The sequence below is a fragment of the Hydractinia symbiolongicarpus genome, chromosome 11 (genome assembly GCF_029227915.1).
Source record: "Hydractinia symbiolongicarpus strain clone_291-10 chromosome 11, HSymV2.1, whole genome shotgun sequence".
Classification (NCBI taxonomy): Eukaryota; Metazoa; Cnidaria; class Hydrozoa; order Anthoathecata; family Hydractiniidae; genus Hydractinia; species Hydractinia symbiolongicarpus.
In genome coordinates, this window is record NC_079885.1 from 5,690,634 (window position 1) to 5,709,575 (window position 18,942).

An 18,942-nucleotide genomic window follows, 5' to 3' on the forward strand; every position below is an offset into this window, starting at 1 on the left:
TTTTTGACGATAAATATAGAAGTCTGCGAGTTGTCCCTTCTCAAATGAACTAAATTAGTTTATGATAAAAGAATATTTAAAATATCAAATTTAAAATGAAAATTAAAAAAAATTATAAAATTTAAAAAAATGTTGGTGAACCTCCTTGTTTCAGCGGACCAGCCCTGTTGCTGAAATTTTCTCTCGACAAAAGTTAAAAAGATTTTATCTTGTTCAAGAATAATGGTCTGTTTACGAATCTTGACAACTTTTCGCACCGCTAAATTAGACTGGTGGTAACGCCTAATAATGCACTAGTCTCGATAGTGTCAAAATGGTCAAAAAAGAGCTTTTTTAAGGTCAGCAGACTTGAAAAGACGCAACCTTCTAACACAATTTCAGTTATTTTTCTATTCACGTTTTTTCTCTATTTTTATAAAAGGAAAATAAAGGTGTGTTAAAAAACGAAGTTCAAAAAAGCTTGCAATCAGATCATGCCCAGCTGACATTAAATTGTTGACACAGATTGCTTTATTTTGTTCCAGCATTTTTTGTGCTGTGTTTACACGAAGTAATAATGAACTCAACAACTTAAACAGCTGTGCAGGTGCACCAACATCGCGACTGCTACCAATTAAATCTATTGCGTGTTTTTTTTTTGTTTTTTGGGTACTTACCATGAAGCCTTCTTTAAGAAGACACAGACAGCAAACTTGTTATCGACGTAAGTTCCCAATTACATATTTTAATTCGCCTCGTAAACATAGACATAAGAAAATGACATGTTCGAAACACGTCGACATCTTCTCCCACTTTAAATGCTTGTTGTATTCTTGAAAAATAACTGTCTTTCTTTGTCTTTGATTCTTTGTGCAACCTGGTTCAATCGTCTGTAAAATGGTTTTGGGTGATCGAGGAAAAGAAGTAATCAATTACACGTGTATCACGTGGTGTTTAAGGGACTCTCACCCTCGTCCCCAGGGTTTTTTGCATTTTTGATGAGAACCTCTTATATCAAGAAGGCAAGAAAACATGGGAACGAGGGTGAGGGATCTCACACGCGCATTTCCATCGAAAATGATGTACTTTTAAAGCAACCGGAAAATAAAGGCGGTTGTGGTGGTAGGGGTGAGGAGTGGCGGGTGGATGGGTAAGTGGGTAACTTATTGTTCGACAAGTTGCAAGAAGGACTTCATTAAAAGTCAAGAAAAAGCTGAGGCTTTTAAATTTTAAGGGCTTTAAAAAATGCTTTTCTGTTTTCTTTGTCTTTCTTTCTTTTTCTTTATTGCATGCTTCTCGTTGTTTTGTTTTAGGTACAACAATGATCAAACTTTTGCTTGATTTGGTCAGGAATTGATTTCATAATACTAATTTTCTTATTACTATTAGATCCATTCTTCAATGCAAAGACGGTACCAAAAATTCAATTCAATTATGTTCAAAAGAATATTTTGGCCAAGATGTGTAGTAAGTATGAACCTAAAGTCAACTTTCTAAGTACCCAGGGTGCTTACGGTTCCAAACTCGTCTCCAACCTCTTACCCAGGGTCTTGTGGTCCCTGAGCCGTTATTACGGAGTGACTCTCACTCATCAACAAGGCAAATGACCTGGGAACGAGGTTGTCTCGTCCCCAAATCTTCTTATCTTTCTCATGTCAGAAAGCGGAGAAGAAGTGCTGGGAATGAGTTAAACGACTATGTAATACTAATAGAGTATTTATGAAATGGATCTTTATTTTTGCACGTTGAACTTACTACCAAAAACATTGAACAAATAGATAGTTTTTAAAAACGTTCATATTTTTCCAAGCAAAGAAATGTTTCTAGGCCACTCTTTCAAACAACAAACACGCGCTTTATGAATTAAAATATTTTAGGTTACGCTTTTCAGAAGTCTAGACACTTATCTGAGCCTATGAAGAAAATCAAACAAAAATTTGGTCTGCCTACTACTGTTACACAATTTGACCTAGGCAATGTTATAGTGTTTGGCCATGTTCAAAGGATGAGGAAATTTTGCAAGATGGGCTTTTTAAGATCATTGAATGAAGAACGATGCAAATTATGATGCATATCAGAATAAAGTCATTCTATAAGCATATCTTATACCCGAAAGAGTCTTGCGGAAGACGAGGGACGGATGCAGGATTTTTTTCTTCTTAAGCGAGGCTAAAGCAACAAAGATTTTGCCTTCAGGAAATTTTGGACAAAGTTTCGCGGAATAATGGCGTTTTGTCCCATCAACGCCAGCCCAATATGGCGGTTATTAATTAAGTACCGGAAGGTGAGAAAGCGATCTAATCTGTGATATTGCTGACTGTGCAGACACGATTCGCACTGTATATAGTGTTGACCGCATTCACTTAAAAAATCGTTTCCTCTCATGATAGGCATAAACAACAAAGATAGGATAGTATCATAAGCTCAAAGTGAGTTTCTCGGTTTTTTATTTTATTTACCTAGCTATATACTTACGAATTGTGCTTTTTATTACTTAAAACTGTACCTTGCTAGTTTGTTTACTGTTTTATTAATTTACTCATCATTAGTTTTCAAATCCAAATGAATCACATTGCTCCTGATTACATATGCTCAAAATTCCTTTTGGCAAAAAAATGCCACAATCACCAAACAAGAGGAGCTTCTAAAAATATCACCGCTAAGAGGGGGAGGGGGTCTGAAGTATGAAAAAAAATCCGCTAGGGATTGAGAAATTTTAAAAATTTGTTAGTGGCCTGAAAATTCTTCATCGTTCGTGAGCATAATTCCTCTTGTCATCAATTCCAATAACTTTTATCTACAAAACATGCCCCTGAGCCTTCCAAGATTTATCCGAATGTGTGTATTTCATGGACGGAAATCCGCTAAAAGAGGGGGGAGCCATATGAGGAAAATTGGGGAGATGGCTCACTGTGTGGGGCTGTTGGATGTGGCAGGGAGTTGTCTGGCAGAGCGCTGACCCTAATTGAGTTTGCGTAGCTGAAAGAGAGCATTAAATACTCAAGGACTCCCCATCAAAACCATGGCTTCTTCTGGAAATATTACACTGGGTATATTCCTCGATATTTGTGAGGCTAGCCATGTAAAATATGTACATCTCTCTCTCATCCGTCGAACTGCATGAAAGGGTGGCTCAGCATTGTGAGTTTCAAGGAAGCAATGTTTGTTGAGGGGAGAAAGGTCGACAGTCTTTCGTGGAGCTCGCATACCTGTCAAGGAGCCACTGCTTTATTCTTTTATTGCTTTCTGGGACACAGGGAAAGGGGAGCTCCATTGGACGAAGTGGAACAGGTGTTCTCTTGGGGCACTTGCAAATGCTCTCATCCTGATTCGTGGCCCCACAAATGGAAGCAGTACTGTTCGATTCTGCATCATGCGTTGTGGGTTCTGTTAACATGGTGGTTTTATTAATTATCAGGTTCTTGGCTGATGGTTGACTTGTCGGTAGTCATGGTCTCGGGGGGGGGGGGGGGGGTTGGGGGGGGGGGTTGGGGGGGGGGTTGGGGGGGGGAGAGTGGTTTGCTGTACTTCCTAATTAAGGAAAAGTCCCTCTCGATGATTCCAAGCTGTAGCATTGACTTCTAGGAGAGGTACAACTCGTTGGCGTCATGGCTTTCTTGCCTGAGATCTTAGCGTAGAAGACTCAGGTGATGCGGATTGGGAACTTGCTTGCCGCGTTCAAAGACATCTTTGAAGGGACCAGGTCAGTTCTTTTGAAGATAATCCGTAGGAAGTGGGTAAGGGACCGAAGGTTGGATTGGACGCCGAAGTCAACGATGCCCTTCACATCTGCAGTTTGTGAAGACCTTTCTTGCAACACTTTCAGCTCAATGGTTAGGTGGTCTCTCATCTGGGCTCGTCTTCGTCCACCTTTCGAAAAGATCTGGTGATCTACTGGTACAGCCTTGTTTGATGAATGTTCAAGGCGTTGTGAGTTATTGCGGAGTTGTTGGAGCCCAACGGAAGATACTTGACCTACCACTATCCCACAAAGTAGCACTCATGGAGCTTGATTTACCTCAGGTGTTTCTGGTTGAGCTGGGCAGTCTTATTCCAACATGATTCTCATCGGATTTGGGGTTTTTTGTTCCATTCCCATGTCTTTTTCAAGAAGAGGTGGAATGTCTTACCACAGTCCAGGCAAACATCCGTACATGACCTGTCATAGTCAGATAGAGAGGTCGATTGATGTGTTGGACCAGTCTTTTTGCGACCGTAAACTGACAGGGTTGACTCTGTGGAGACAGGGTTCGCGTCCCATGCTGTCTATCGGTTCTCTACAAATGCAACCACTTCGGTAAGAAGTTTTTTTCTGGATGTTGTCTGAGCTCAAGGCATCACGACGAATGTCAAGGTCAGCTATGCCATTGAGCAAGACATCCTGGATTACCTTGTCCGTGTAGTATACGTCTCCACTGTATTATCTGTTGCAGTGGTCGCAGACACCGTTGTACTTGGTGTGGAACTTGCAGGTCTTGGCTTTTCCCTGGACTCTAGCGGGCAACGTTCTGAATGGTTCTTCAGGATCTTGCTTCATGGTCATCAATTCTGATCTGACCACACCAAGGTCGACTGGGATGACTCCTAGTGCCTTTAGGGTCTTCAATGCTTCATCACTAGAGAAGGATGTGAAGCCAGGGTTGGCCTGCATCACAATGTTCCCAAGTTGTTCTTAGGTGCACTTTAGCAGCTTGCCAGATGCCGCATTGTCTGGTATGTTGGAGCCAATTCTGAAGGTCTCCCATCCTCGAATGAAGGCGTTCCAGTCTTCGGTTAAGGAGTTAAGTTGAACCCTGGGCCTCTCAAGCTTTGGCGCACGAAAAGCTGAGGCAGCGTTACTACGTGGTGCAGTCGGGGCAGCGTGTTTGATAGCGTGGAGGTTCAGCAGTGCCGCTGCACCAACCACTTTACAACATCTTCAGTTTTGTAGGTGCAATCTGCAATTGAGCAGGATAGCACAGTCATGGTACAGATCTTCCCAAAAATACTCCAGTCACTGAATTGAGTAGCTTAACATGGACAAAAGTTGTTCTTTGTTAGTATTATACTATTAGAATGTTAGGCTAAAACAATAGACATAAAATAAAAGGTTACAATATAATCTTAGTAAACACAATACTCTCCAATTCTATTTTGGGTGATTACATTGCATTGCAGAATCTGTTTTTCTTAATTCCTCAGCATAACAGATTAGAGTTGTTTTAGTTTTCAAGTTTTGCAGATTCTTTTCACAGCATTGCAGATTTTTGGTTGCGTAAAGTGTAAAAACCAATCTACATACAATGAGATTAGATGAATACAAGGACAAGACAATAGTATATGGTACCTGGACATTAAGTTTGCAGAAATTGTTTCAGAAAGCTGTTCAGTGGGGAGATTAATGATGATAATAGGTGCTCTGAGAAAGAGTCTTGTATGTCAGTTAAAACAGCTACAGAGTTAGTTAACCAGTGTTCTATTGCTATTCACTAAGGTCTATCAAAATAGACGGAGTAGTTACTCAAGGCAAAAGAAAAGCAAACTTAGTTGCCAAACAATGTATTAATTTAACTGTTGGTGGTTCTGGGTCTCACAATGTTTATGTATGCATGTACCATCAGAATGTGAAGTTAAGAGTATATGCTATTTGGATTATAAGCTTAAAAAATGTGTGCGTGACACTACCAATAAAAAGTGCATGTTGCATCATTGACATGTTTGTTCAAACCAGAATCAAGTAAAAGTTTTCCTAATGACTAATTCCAAAGATCTTTAAGAAAAAGATTGTATCAACTATAAGCAATGGGTTAGCACAGATCGCAGTCAATTAGATGATTATGATGAATGTATTGAAGATTTTGTTGATTCTGCAAGCTGGATGTTTTAAGAGAAAAAAAGGAGTCACTATTACAAAATGAATGTGCAATGATAATAGATTTTGCAGAAAACTATTTATTTATGGTACAAAATGCGGCCCAAGTGTTTTCAATGGCACAATATGTTAGGGTTTCCAGCCAAACACCCAAAACCAGATCAGGGCACAAAATACGACATATGTTTGTAACAAAATGATTTTGAAACGGTTCAAACTAAATACAATGAAACTAAATTTAAATAATTTTTGAAAAATAGAAAACAAAGCCACATGAATATAACTCACCAGCTTGCCAGAATGATTGTTCTGAATGCCCTGATATAATTTGTTTGTTAAGACTAACTTGAATTGAGAAATTTAAACATTTGAATTTAAATTTGAAAATAAGTAAAAGACACTTGATGTTGATGCAACTCTCACTACACCTCAGAGTTTGAGAGGAAGACTTTTTTACATGTTGAACTAAAAATATATATACTACAAAAAATGATCGCATTGGGACATGACACACAACTGTACAACAATTAACAATACATTGGGGAAAGTGATTACAAATTAACACAGTGATGGAGAACAGACAAAAAGAACAAGTGAGACATTGAACGAGAATGAAGACATAGGGGACAATAAACAAACATGGTGTAACAAAAAACACAAGTCTTTAAAATTTTACTTTTCAGATAATAACGCAACACATACCCGAACTACCATACATCTTTTTTTAACTTTTCATATTGATCCGAAAACAAGCCAGCTGCATAGTCACTGTTATGCTTGTATAAGTGATCATAAGATCCATGATGCAGTAGCAGTGTTTTCTTTTTTAATAAGCCTTAAAAATGCTAATCGTTTCATCGATATTGGTATGCAGAAAGTGTATTACTTTAGTGATGGCTCAGCAGCCCAGTATAAGAACTACAAAAATTTAACTAATCTTCTTTCACATGAAGAAGATTTTAATATTAAAGTAGAGTGGCACTTTTTTGCCACATCACATGGCAAAAATGCTTGAGATGGAGGTGGGCACTTTAAAGCGCCTCACTGCATATGCTAGTCTCCAAAGGCTTATTTTCAATCAAATTCTGACACCCTTGCAGTTATTTGAATTTGCTTCCAAAGAGATAGCTGGAATTACAACTTTTTTTGTTGATTCAAAACAAGTTAAAGCAGACTGTATTTTATTAAGGTCTCGTTTTAAAAATGCATTTAGAAAAACCATCAATTTTTGCCTGTTCAAGGCAAAAATTTAAAGTCCTGCTGAATCTTCTCACGCCATTAGCCTTTTCCACAAGTCAGCAATTAGCATTGATGATATTGCACCTGCTTCATTCTATGTATGTCTTGATGAGAAAAAGTGGTAATTTGGTGTTTTTAACTTTGTCTCTTTTTAAGCATAATGATGTTAGTGTAAAATTCATGCACCCAAATGGTCCCTCTAAGCAATTCTTTTGGCAGAACAACATTACTTTTTCTTAAGTTTTATTAGTATATTTTAGAGAATAGGATGTTTTGATGTGCGGTAAAATCACAAAGCTTGGCAATCCCTAACTGCAATTTCTACCTTAAAAAACTGATATCAAGCTGAAATTTTTTGAATTTGCCCCACTTATGGAAGTAATCAATTGGTGTAAATTAGAAACAATTTCAAGGACCTTTATTTTCAAATCCTTCGTGATATTGGCCAGAATGACTCTGAAAGATATGGTCTGTACTTACGTCACAGCTTTTCTTTGGTTCTGCTCATCAGGGCACTTATCAATAATGGAAAAATCTGGTTACTAGGCATTGCATTTCATACCAATTTCAACTTTATGAAAAAGTATGTTACTAAAAGAACAGGCCTTAAATACCCCAAATTAACCATCAATAAGTTTTTCATGTTTGAAAATTTCATTGTTCCATTGTTTCTCTCATGTTCAAAATTTGTGTATGTATTCAGATGTAAACTTTTTTAATTAGACTGTTTTTGGTTAAAGATCTTTTCCAGATGTCACTGTGACATCTGGAAAAAGACTATTTTCAGGCAGTGTATTTTGATCATGACTAAAGACTGTAAGAGTGTAATTTTTATTCCTGCAAGACAAAAGACATGAAACTTAGCTTGAACAAAGATGACTTAACATGCAACCAATCACCAAATAGACAAGACATGGTTGTTGAAATAATCTTGAAAAAAGAGAATGAATCCACTTATTTTATGAACAATCTCTTAACTAAGCTACTCTTCTAATTTGGCATGGTGGTCTATGTTGTGATTTTACGTTAAGAACAATGGATATGCACAATGCCCTTGATCTTTCTGAAAAAAATAAATTTTTACTTTAATATTTAAGGGATACACTTTTTTATGTTTTTCATGAAGACATAGTGTGTTCTTTAATTATAAAGCTTACAGCTAATTTTAAGTATAATTTTATAAAGTACAATTTTAGGATCATGCAACGTCGGAAATATTATTAGTGTTGTGAAGCAATTATTCGAACTATATTTTTAATACTACACTGTAAAACCATGATAAATAATCTAGAATAACCAAAATGATATTAAGGGAAGAAGTTATTTGCCGTAGAAATTTGTGCGGAACTTTTATTTGCGGAATTAATTTTTGCAAATTTTGCTCAAATCCGCAAAAATTATTTCTGCAGAAGTGAAGAAATGTTGGTCAACCGCAAAAATAAATTCCGCAAAAATAAATTCCGCAAAAATAAATTCCGCAAAAATAAATTCCGCAAAAATAAATTCCGCAAAAAAGGAGTGGTCTGTGGAGTACGATCCATGCAGAAATATTTTTGATATTTTCAGTGACGATATTTCATCTTAAATTTGTTACAGCTTAGTATTCTTTTTTCGATATTTTGATGAAAATTAAAGAGACAATATTCCATAAATCGGATGTTTTTCATACACTAAGGTACTAAATTAGGTTTTTCCTGACTTTCAATTTACGAAGGTTCTTGCATCCGCAAAAATTCATATCACAATATTTCTTTTGATTTCGCTATCCGCAAAAATTTATTCCGCAAAATATGCCATTTTTGGGTCACTTGTCTGCAAAAATAAATTCCGCACAAGTTTTTTTTCGCAAATAATTTCTTTCCTTAAGGTACGACACTTTTCACATGTTTCTTATTTAGTAGAGCAGTTTGTATAAATATTAAAAGAAAATCGACAAGATCTCCATTTATATGTTCTTTCAGAAAGCTTTTACCAGCACCCAGGTCCGCGTGTTCACACTAATTCTAAATTTTAAAAGGACAAGATAGAAAACTCGATGTAACAATAGAACTATCAAAAGAATTTTTTACGCAAGATTCGTCTTAAAATTATAATTCATGAAAGTTTTTGTCGTAAAATTTCGCGATTTTTTTTTTACCTAGCAAAACTTTCTACCCACGAAAGTTTTTACCCCTGAAATAATAACAAATTGAACACTGTTGCTACACCCTGTGCTTTTCACTGTATGACATCAAGTAGTTATGAATACTCCACCTTCTCAAAAAATCTCTTGTCCGCAAAATTAGATTTTAAAAAAAAATGTTGTGAAAAAACGTTTTGCAACAATAAACCCACGTCAAAATTTAATTGTACCTTGGGTGAATATTTCGCGGTCATTTAAATTTGCAGATGAAAAAGTTCGTGTCAGGGGATTGTAGAAGTTAGCAAAATCCGCGAAATTTTATCCATTGTTTAATGATGAGCTTTATTTTGCACATCAACAAATAAAATACAACAAGTAACATGCTCTATTTGTTTTTTTGATGACATTGAAGTTTGTGAAAAGACATTTCATTCGTACCAATCTTGGCATAGAAGTAAAAATTTGAATTTGTCATGAATTTAAATGGCTAACCTCAAAAATTTAACGAACTACCCCCAAAAACTACTTTGTGATTGTTGGGGATCAAAAGCAGATAATCAGTCGTCGAGATAGTGAAAATATTTTAATTTTAATTCTATTTCTCCTATATGTCATTAGGCCAATTAAATATTAATTGTTATGTATGGCCGATATTTTAATTGACAATTTATACTCTACCTTTTAAGCTCTGTTCACACCTAGGTGTAAATTGTCAGTTTATAAAATGTGTTAAGTAAATTTTTCAAGATCGAAAAACTTTATTTAATTAGAAGTATTTTTATTTTGTCAATGAATTTAAATTTTTTAAATAACGATTACAAAATCACGTATGTTATTTTTGCGCCTCATCCATCATCTATGTTACTTTCGCGCCTCATGCAGCATGTATGTCCGAAATGCTGTTAAACATAACCCAATGTTTAGCTTTCTTTTCTGAAGTCAATGCTGACTTTTTCTCCCTTTCCCATTGATAACTTTTGTTGATCCGAAATACCCTTCTTCCAAAATTAAACCGGATTTAGCATTCAGAATTAAAAATAGAAATGACTAATCCATAAGAACGTTCTCACTGTGCTGAAAGAGATGTGTTTTTTATAATACTTTCGGTGCAATCTTTCTTCGATGGTGCACTGTTATGAAAGCTAATGTCAGTGATATTTCATCACAGTGATGACGACAAGTGTATGCATTTCTTGTGGACGTTTCACGATAAATTTTATTTTGCGCTATCAATTTCAAAGTGATAGCGTGTTTCAACCTGTATACAAAGGCCGTGTGTTTTTTTATTTGTTCGTTTATTTTTCTTTATAAATTTAACTTTTCTCGCATATAGATTTTGGATGTTAAATGTTACTTTTTTCTACATTTTTTCATGTTTTTTTTTTGCAAAAACTAAATTACTGCATGACTCTAATTATTTTGTGTACCAGTAAAGTACTGGTAATGAATGTGGACGCATGCGCAGGGATGCACATAATATCGTGAACTTTTATCAAGTCGCGATTCCAAATACCCATGGAAATAATTAACAAAAGTATATTTCGTTCTCATTCCTACTTCTATTCTACTTAGGATGGCAGTCGTAGGATAATCTCAAAATCTATCCCATTCGCACATATTCTCAATTTTCGCACGTTCGCGCAAAAAGCGTTAGTGCGAAAAATTATAGACGCAAAACTCGCCAAAGAATAAATCGGCTCTAAAATAATCTTTCTTTCCATTTGCTTTAAAATACAGAAATTGCACCGAAATTCGCGGCGGAAAAATTCACGCTGGCGGGATTCTATTTTAAGCGCAAATGCACAAAAAATAACACGCGTCCAAATCAGTATGAATTTAAATGACATCATCGCTGTTTTGTTAAATTTAACTTCAAAATGGTGGACAATTATTTTTGTATGATAACAAACTTGTTTTTGCACTCGCTAAATGTATAGTTGGGTACAAAAAGATTTTTCGTTAAAAAAAGAAAACTTTTTTGTGCATAGTTTTGAGAATGTGAAGCCAAGCATTTACTGCACAATTCAGCATTGGAGATTAATAAATTACGGGTACGTCGCACGCTGATGTACACTCTCTCTTACAGTTCAACCTTCGGTATGATAATCTTTAAGTCTGTCTGTTTTTAGTACAATATTGTAGATCGCCCCACCCTTGTCTTCTCTCATGTTTGAAAGATACACGTGAGATATCAATTATATTTCAATACTTGATTGTGTTATGATTTCACTTTTTAATGAAACGCGCTCATTCGTGAGCTTCGTTTGTTCCGAAGAAGAGCTTTGATACAATCCAGAATGTATCTCTTTGAGCTTTTCTCACTTCGGCATGATGTAGTAAGAAGGTTAGGCAACTAAATCTGTTTGACTCGCTTCTTCTGTAGGAGTAGTTTGGTAAGTGTCTTCTGTTTAATTTTTATCTCGTAATGACAACTCAAAAATGCAACACGAATCTCGTTTTCCCAAATTTTTAAATGCTGTCGCGATATATACAAAATTTCAACATATGTGACCCCTATATTTTTTGTCTCTCGCATTCCATTCCATACAAAGCACATGCTTTTATCAGAGTTTAACTTCTCCATCTTTATTTACTTTTTTCGTTGAATCGACATCAATACCCTCTTTCAATAAATTGTCTTTCCTGAATCTGTTTACATTGGAAGGATACCTGTCAGTGCTGCGTCAATCTTCTTATGCACGTGCTATAAAGTGTTTGCAAGATTCGGTAGATCGTTTCGAATAGAGAGGGGAATAATCAAAGGATTGTGTTACGGCGACTAGAATTGTTCTTTCTGGATAGTTACAACATTTTGTCTTGTTGAAAGGAACAACGTGGATGGACGTTATATTTTTATCGTGTTTTCTTCATATTGTACAATGTTTACACCATAATATTTCATTGTTGCTTCCCGTTGTCATTTTGTTCACAAGAAAAGTGTGAAAAACCTTTACCACAAAAAACTGTTGAAAGAAATTTCTTTCCACTTAATGGTGGTGACACCTTTCTAACCTCAGATCAAATCCCCTGTTTAAATAATTCTGCATGATAATCGTTTTGATTTTTTTACTGTGTTTGTCTGAGACTGTCAAAAATGCATTTACCATTGTGCATGAATGAGTAATAAAAAAAAAATATATAATAATAATTAAAACTCCAAGTTAATATATTATTACACTTTAAATGAAATTCTTCAGGGAAAAGTGAGTTAATAACGTCAGGTGGCCATTCCCAGCTGTTACTTCGAGCCTCGTTTACACATGTAAGATAGTTTGAGCCTCATTCACGTGTGTAACAAAAATATTAAATTATGTTAAAGATATATTCATAAAAGTTTATACAAAAAATAAAATTGGAAGTTGTTGTGTTGGCGTGATTTATATAGACGTATATTTCATTCAATCTTTCTGTTGACGTTTTTAAATCTTTGCTTCTTTGATAGTTTGTAATTTTAAACGCATATTTTAAAATAACAGTATAAATTCAATTCGTTTTAGTATTTTATTTTTATGCAGAAATAAAATCCATCGAGAAGTTTAAATAATTTTGAGTCGTATAGAATTTTATTTTTCACGTTCTCGGTTGTGCCACCACGTGCAAGGGGTGTTATAAGGTTGGGCGCTAATGTGACATACCTTATCCGCACATTTTCACAATACGCAAAGACTGTGTGTGAAAATGAATATACGCTAAAATCATAGTTTTTAAAATAGTTCAATATTTGATGCGTTCTGTAAATTCTATCAAACGGGCTTTCGTTGTACCATTTTTTCCATTTTTTTTTAATTTTATTTTAATTTGTTTTTGCTTACTCTAACATTTTTAATAAGACGAATATTTCAACTTCGGCTTTTAATGTTTACATTCCTACGATGTCCCTAGGACCTTTCCAGCCACAACTTTGTATTGACTCCAGTCTGGAAAGTTCTTTAAAATAGCTAAACAACTTTTCAAAAAAATAACTTTTTTTTAAAAAAAAAAATTAACTTTTTACTTCACTTATTTTGTAATCGCTTACGGTCGAAAAAAACTTGGATTTTGATTTCCAATTTGTTTTTGTCAAAATCCTACTTATGATAACTTAACAATTTCACAAGAAAGAAAAACTCGATACACGTGTTTTGTGTGAATGTTTTTTTTTGTCATAACTTTGTATGTTTCATTTGTTGGCGCAGGTGGCTAGCCCACACCACATCTGTCTCCCCTCTGCTTGCTTTTCTAACTAAGAACAATTATGTTTTGTTGAAATTATTCCCTAAACCTTTGTATAAATATTTTTTTTTTACTTTTTAAAGTTTTTAAATGGTTTTTGTCGTGTTTTCCAGATAGCGTCAGCTTCTATTTCTCTTTTATACATTTCTTCACCAATTTCTTACTTTCTTTTTGTTTCTAGTTTTCATTCTTTTTTCCACTTTTTTTCCTGGATATAAATTATCCATGCACATTAAATTATTTACGGTTATAATTTATTTTTTTACTTATAAATTTTTAATTCTTTCGTATTTTTATTTTTATCATTCGAATCAGTCCTTATTAAAATATAGATCGCACATTAGAAAATAAAAACAAATTTCAAAGCGCTGATGGTTGCTTCGCGTAAAAACTCTCTCTTGTATCGCAACAGTGAATTGACCTTAAGAGATTATATGTCGGCTAATGGTAAGCATTTTCAACGTTTTTATTGACAATAATAATTAGCGGTTGTCACGTGACTAGTTCGTTCCATAAGCTGTGGTCACACACACCTTAATAATCATCTTTTCTTTCTTACTTATAGCTATTAGTAACGTGTGAGCAAGGAAAATATAAGGTGTTTGTTACCATAGCAAATTGATATAGTTTAGCAGTTATGTACAATTGCATGGGGAAAACACATGTGCTTTTCAGATTGCGTTTCGATTTGTTTAGTTTTGAACCATGTTTCGTTTAGAACGCAGTGTAGTGATGCCAGATTCGCCAGTCCCCGTGCCTGCCGACGCTCCAATCGTATCGTCACCAGCGCGATTACATATCACCACCTCGACGTCGCAGTTGATTGATGGACGACCACCGATTTCCGTTGCAACTGGGTTACCGAACGGATATCATGCGACAAGTCCGAATCAACCGCTTTCACCCGGTTTATTAAATGGTTAGTGTTTTCTACTTATTATGTTGACCTTCTTGATTCTGTTTTTAGTACATATAAAAACTGTATTATTTTAAAAAAAGAATACGGTTTCATAAAAATAACGACGTTTAATTGATAAGCAGGCTTAAGCTGCATCAAATGAAGATTTTTTGTATATTTAGTATTTCCATGAAGGGAGAATATTCATTTTTATTTTCTTAATATTTGTGTCCAATGTTAATTCAACCATTTGAAATTTCCATGCGCATAGAATTTGTTAGGGTTATTAGTTGTGACGATTTTTTCCTTACCCTTTTCCAATCAGTATAAGATTAAGCTTAGAAAAATATTTAGGCTCGAAATTTTGCAGGGATCTGAGAAATCTTCTATATATACAGGTATGCAGTTGCCACCCACTTGTGGTGCAAGACAGCTTAGCAAACTCAAACGCTTTCTCACCACCCTTCAACAGTTTGGTTCAGACATTTCACCAGAGATTGGCGAACGCGTCCGTGGTTTGATCGTAAATTTAGTGGTACGATGTTTTTACTGATGTAAACGTGTATTGTTTCGATGCTGGTACCATAACTTAATTATGACACTTTACGTACCTGCGCTGTTGCATTTTTTCATTTTTTTTTTTTTTTTTTTAGAACAACGCAATCACTGTGGAAGAATTTCACCAACAGTTACAGGATGCGACAAATTTCCCATTGCGGCCTTTTGTTATACCGTTCCTAAAGGTAATCGGTTTTGATTTTTTGTTTGTTTGTTTGTTTTCACAACATTGATAAGAATTTTTGTGGTCAATATTGAATAGCTTATGAATTGTTATTTTTTTTGTTCCTATTCTCACGTATCTTCATTTTGTTGTCAGGCCAATCTACCGTTGCTTCAACAAGAATTGATTCAGTGTTCACACTTATCAAAGAGGTCTCCTCATCAGTACCTCACCCCCTCAGAATCGCTGTCCGCCCACGAACGTGAACGCATAAAAAGCGAAGGCGAAGAATTTGGTTTCGATCGGGTTGGAGAAAAAAGAAAGTCAGACGCTGAAAGGTAAGCTTTTTCCTTCTATTTGGTAAATATACGAATATTTTGTCTCTTCTTATTTCCTATCAACGGGGGGTAAATTATTTCCTCAATTTTACTGTTTTTTTTATCTATACCATCTGCGCAAACTGAATATTTCATAAAAAAGATCGCTGGTCGAGTAAAAACCTTGTTTCTCAAAACAGCTTCACATTTTCTGTTATCCAGATGTGCTTATCAACACTTTCTTTTATTCCATCCTACACACCTGCGTACAAAAAATGAAAAAGGTCTAAAGATTCGTTAACATCTGCTTTATGAGAATATATCATAACCATCTGCGCCTATTTCACCAAATTATTATGTTGAGAGAAAAAATTACTAATAAACCTTCTTCTCACCAGATGCTCCCTGTTTAAACCATATGTTCAGGAAACCATAGTGACGTCAAATTTTCATCTTTTTTGTATACGAATATTTCTTGATCTTCAAATTACTTTGAGATTTCTTTCTTGTTATTTATATTCTTATTTTCGTTATATTTCTGTGAGTAACTGTGAGAAACTTTAATTTAATTTTTTTTCTATTTTTTTTTTTCTCGCGTTTCCAAAGTTTTAGAACTGGGGAAATATAAAAAACTGCTGCAGCCCGTAATATGCTAGTTTTTTTAATGTCGTTTCAAACTTTTCCGTTCCGACAGAAAACTCTTTCTCCTTGTTTTACGTAACCTTAACGACATGGTGAGACGCACCTTCGATAACACTTAGGTTTTCTAAATAAATAATTTATGACAAAGTCCACAATTTTTTCCTGGAATTCATTTCTTTAAGAAACACAATATCAAGAAACAAGGGACTGGCATTGTATAGACGCTGACTAGTAAAATTGAAGAATCAAAAAAGCGAATTTAAAAATTTTTAAACAGAGTACTTGCTGAAAATTTTTTTAATTTTTTAAAACAGGAGCTATACATTTTACCAAAATTTCTTTACGTCATCTACATTCCAAGCATATTTATTTATTGAAATAAAACATCATAACATGAATCGGTAGACAGCAAGTTGTGTTTCGAAAAGATTTGAAGGAAATTGATAAGAGCTAGAATTGTAACTAAAGAAGAAATGAAGAAATATTTTCTAAATTTTAGACCTAAAGAAAATGGACACCACAACGAAGCACATGGTCTACCAGCAATATCTCCCAACAAAAGAAAATGTCGCAGTAAGTCGTTTGTTTGCTTTTTAACACATCTGCACCTCATTTTCTGTTACTATGGCTACATACTTTAACTAAATAATTTTGGCGTGCTGTTAGGCCTTTCCTTTGAAGTAAAATTCTACAACGTTATGACCAGCTAAAAATTATTTAGTAGTGCCATTCTTGTTTAAATTAGCAACACACCTAAAATGAAAACATACAAGATATTTTTGTGATTCTAGCGCCTGATTATGATACACACCTAAAATAAAAACATACAAGATATTTTTGTCATTCTAGCGCCTGGTTATGATCAAGATAGTGGAACTATTGTTGAGCAGTTGATGGATAGCATGAAACAAGATACTGATGAATGGAGAAACTTAGAAACGGTATAAATGCTGCACGTTTGTATTTTTTTTTTTAATTCCATGTATTGTTTTTTGTTTATTTTTCAGTGAGATGATTTCAATTTTCAATTTATAGATTTTACAATGTATTGTAACGTTCGTTGAAAAAGCGAAGCGTTCTATGTCTGTCTTGCAAGATCGCTGTGTTCGAGATCGTGAAGAAATGGCGTCCTGGGCTAGAGCAATGGCGGCTGATGCTGAGTCCGAAATCAAGAGAAGAGCAGGTAAACCTTTTTGATTTGATCAAAAAGAAAATGCAACTGTTCTTGGACCAATAAATACTACAGTTTAATTTGACAAAAATGTTGGTAATCTTTCCAAATTATTAGGAGTTATGTTACGTCGCCTAATTAAAATTACAGAACCTTGTGTATAGAGCTATTTTTGCCAATTATTAATAAAAACTAGGACTGCATGAATTTTGGACTAAGATTGGACTAAGAACAGTTGGTATAGGGCCAGTATTCACTGCAAACCGGTCTAAAAAATGCGTATATGGTATGGCTTGTACGTTGTATATATAGTGATACATAGTAATACGATTTTCCATTTAGTCGAGCTGACCGACGATCGCATAAACGAAGTAAAGAGAAGAGCCGAAGATGCCGTCACCGATGTGAAACGTAAGGCGGTAGTTGAGCTACAAAAAGCTGTAAGCGCTGCGGAGGAGAAAGCTAATGATGCATTAAGCCAAGCTCATCAACGAATGGACAAAGCTGTGTTAGAAGCAAGACGACAAGCAACTGAAGAAACTTCCATCATTATAAACCAACAGGAGAATTCCAAAGAGGTACAAAAATATTTGTTGCTCTTGGATTTTCTTATCAGCACTTCAGTGGCAAGCAAATTTAAAAAAGGTTTTACAAGTAACACTAACTTCGCGAAAATATTTCTGTTTGACTCTTTTTGTTGTTGTTGTTTTAGAACTGTTGGAACTGCGGTAGAAAGGCGAATGAAACATGCAGTGGTTGTAACGTAGCTAGATACTGTGGTGCATTCTGTCAGCACAAGGACTGGGAACACCACCATAAAGAATGCGGTAAGCATGCAAAGCAGAGCCAAGAATCAAACAGTAAGTCACCTCGGATTGAAACAGATAGCTCAACACCTGATCGCAAGTCCAGTCCTCGACCAGTCACTACGGCAACAACCACCACTTCCAAAGAAGCAAGCACGAGCAGTACTGAGGCGGTGATGTCGACTCCTCCTGTTCCAACAACTTCAACTTGAACAGTCGATCTTCAGATTATAGTAATTGATACTATCTTGATTCTTAACTCGGGGGACGTAAGCAACAAACATGAGGCGGGACGTAAGAGGCAGTTGTGACGGGACAAAAAACGGGCTAATTTAGTCTCGCCTTTGTGTGGCAAATAGCACGCCGAAAAGATACGTAAATAAATGGATGCATTTATCGTCTGTAAGAAAATGCCACAGTTTACCTTCAGCGGGATAATAGGATAGAAGTTCCCTATATAAACCCAAAATGAACATTTAGAAGAAACATTGGAAAAAGTTTGCTCCCGTTTTTCGTCCCATCCCTGCTAACGCCCTTTTCTCGTCCCATACCTTTATGCAAAGAACATTCTATGAATGCAACTGCTGTTCATCAGGAGAGGACGACATCGATTGTGATGTTTATTATTACATTTTGTGCTCTCTACTGAGAGTCTTGTGAAGAGATCTTACTGGTTTTGAATATCATATAACTTCTATTTCTTTCGTATAATTAGCTTTTGTAAATATATTTCCGATGTAGAAGGTAGGGTGTGTAAATACGTATAGCTATCTCTTTTAATAAGATACGTGTAACTGTGATGTTTTTTTTATCAATTCCTATGAAATTGATGTACTTTAAACATGGTCACATAATCTGGTCAAATTAGCAAAAATTGATAGAAATTTGTTTTTTTTGCCTTTAAGAAAAAAAAGATGATTCCGATAAGCAATTAGTCTTTAGTATTCATTTTTTCACTATGTTCGTAATTCACGGGCGAGTTTT

The 18,942-nt window shown here is 35.3% G+C and overlaps 1 protein-coding gene across 6 annotated transcripts; it reads left to right on the forward strand.

Moving 5' to 3' along the window:
* Positions 1-642: 642 nt before the first annotated feature.
* On the forward strand, positions 643-18,758 carry LOC130613915 (protein CBFA2T1-like). Of its 6 annotated transcripts, none has more exons than XM_057435273.1 (11): positions 643-703; positions 1,369-1,446; positions 14,122-14,322; positions 14,700-14,836; positions 14,955-15,044; positions 15,179-15,360; positions 16,481-16,554; positions 16,831-16,922; positions 17,017-17,164; positions 17,495-17,730; positions 17,865-18,758. In XM_057435273.1, the coding sequence occupies exons 1-11, from the start codon at positions 658-660 to the stop codon at positions 18,168-18,170; spliced, it is 1,590 nt and encodes a 529-aa protein (XP_057291256.1). In that variant the 5' UTR covers positions 643-657; the 3' UTR covers positions 18,171-18,758. The 6 variants fall into 6 exon arrangements, with proteins under 6 accessions (XP_057291256.1, XP_057291258.1, XP_057291260.1 ...); XM_057435275.1 differs by lacking the exons at positions 643-703; positions 1,369-1,446 and adding exons at positions 2,279-2,408; positions 13,748-13,850; XM_057435277.1 differs by lacking the exons at positions 643-703; positions 1,369-1,446 and adding an exon at positions 2,284-2,408.
* Positions 18,759-18,942: the final 184 nt, after the last annotated feature.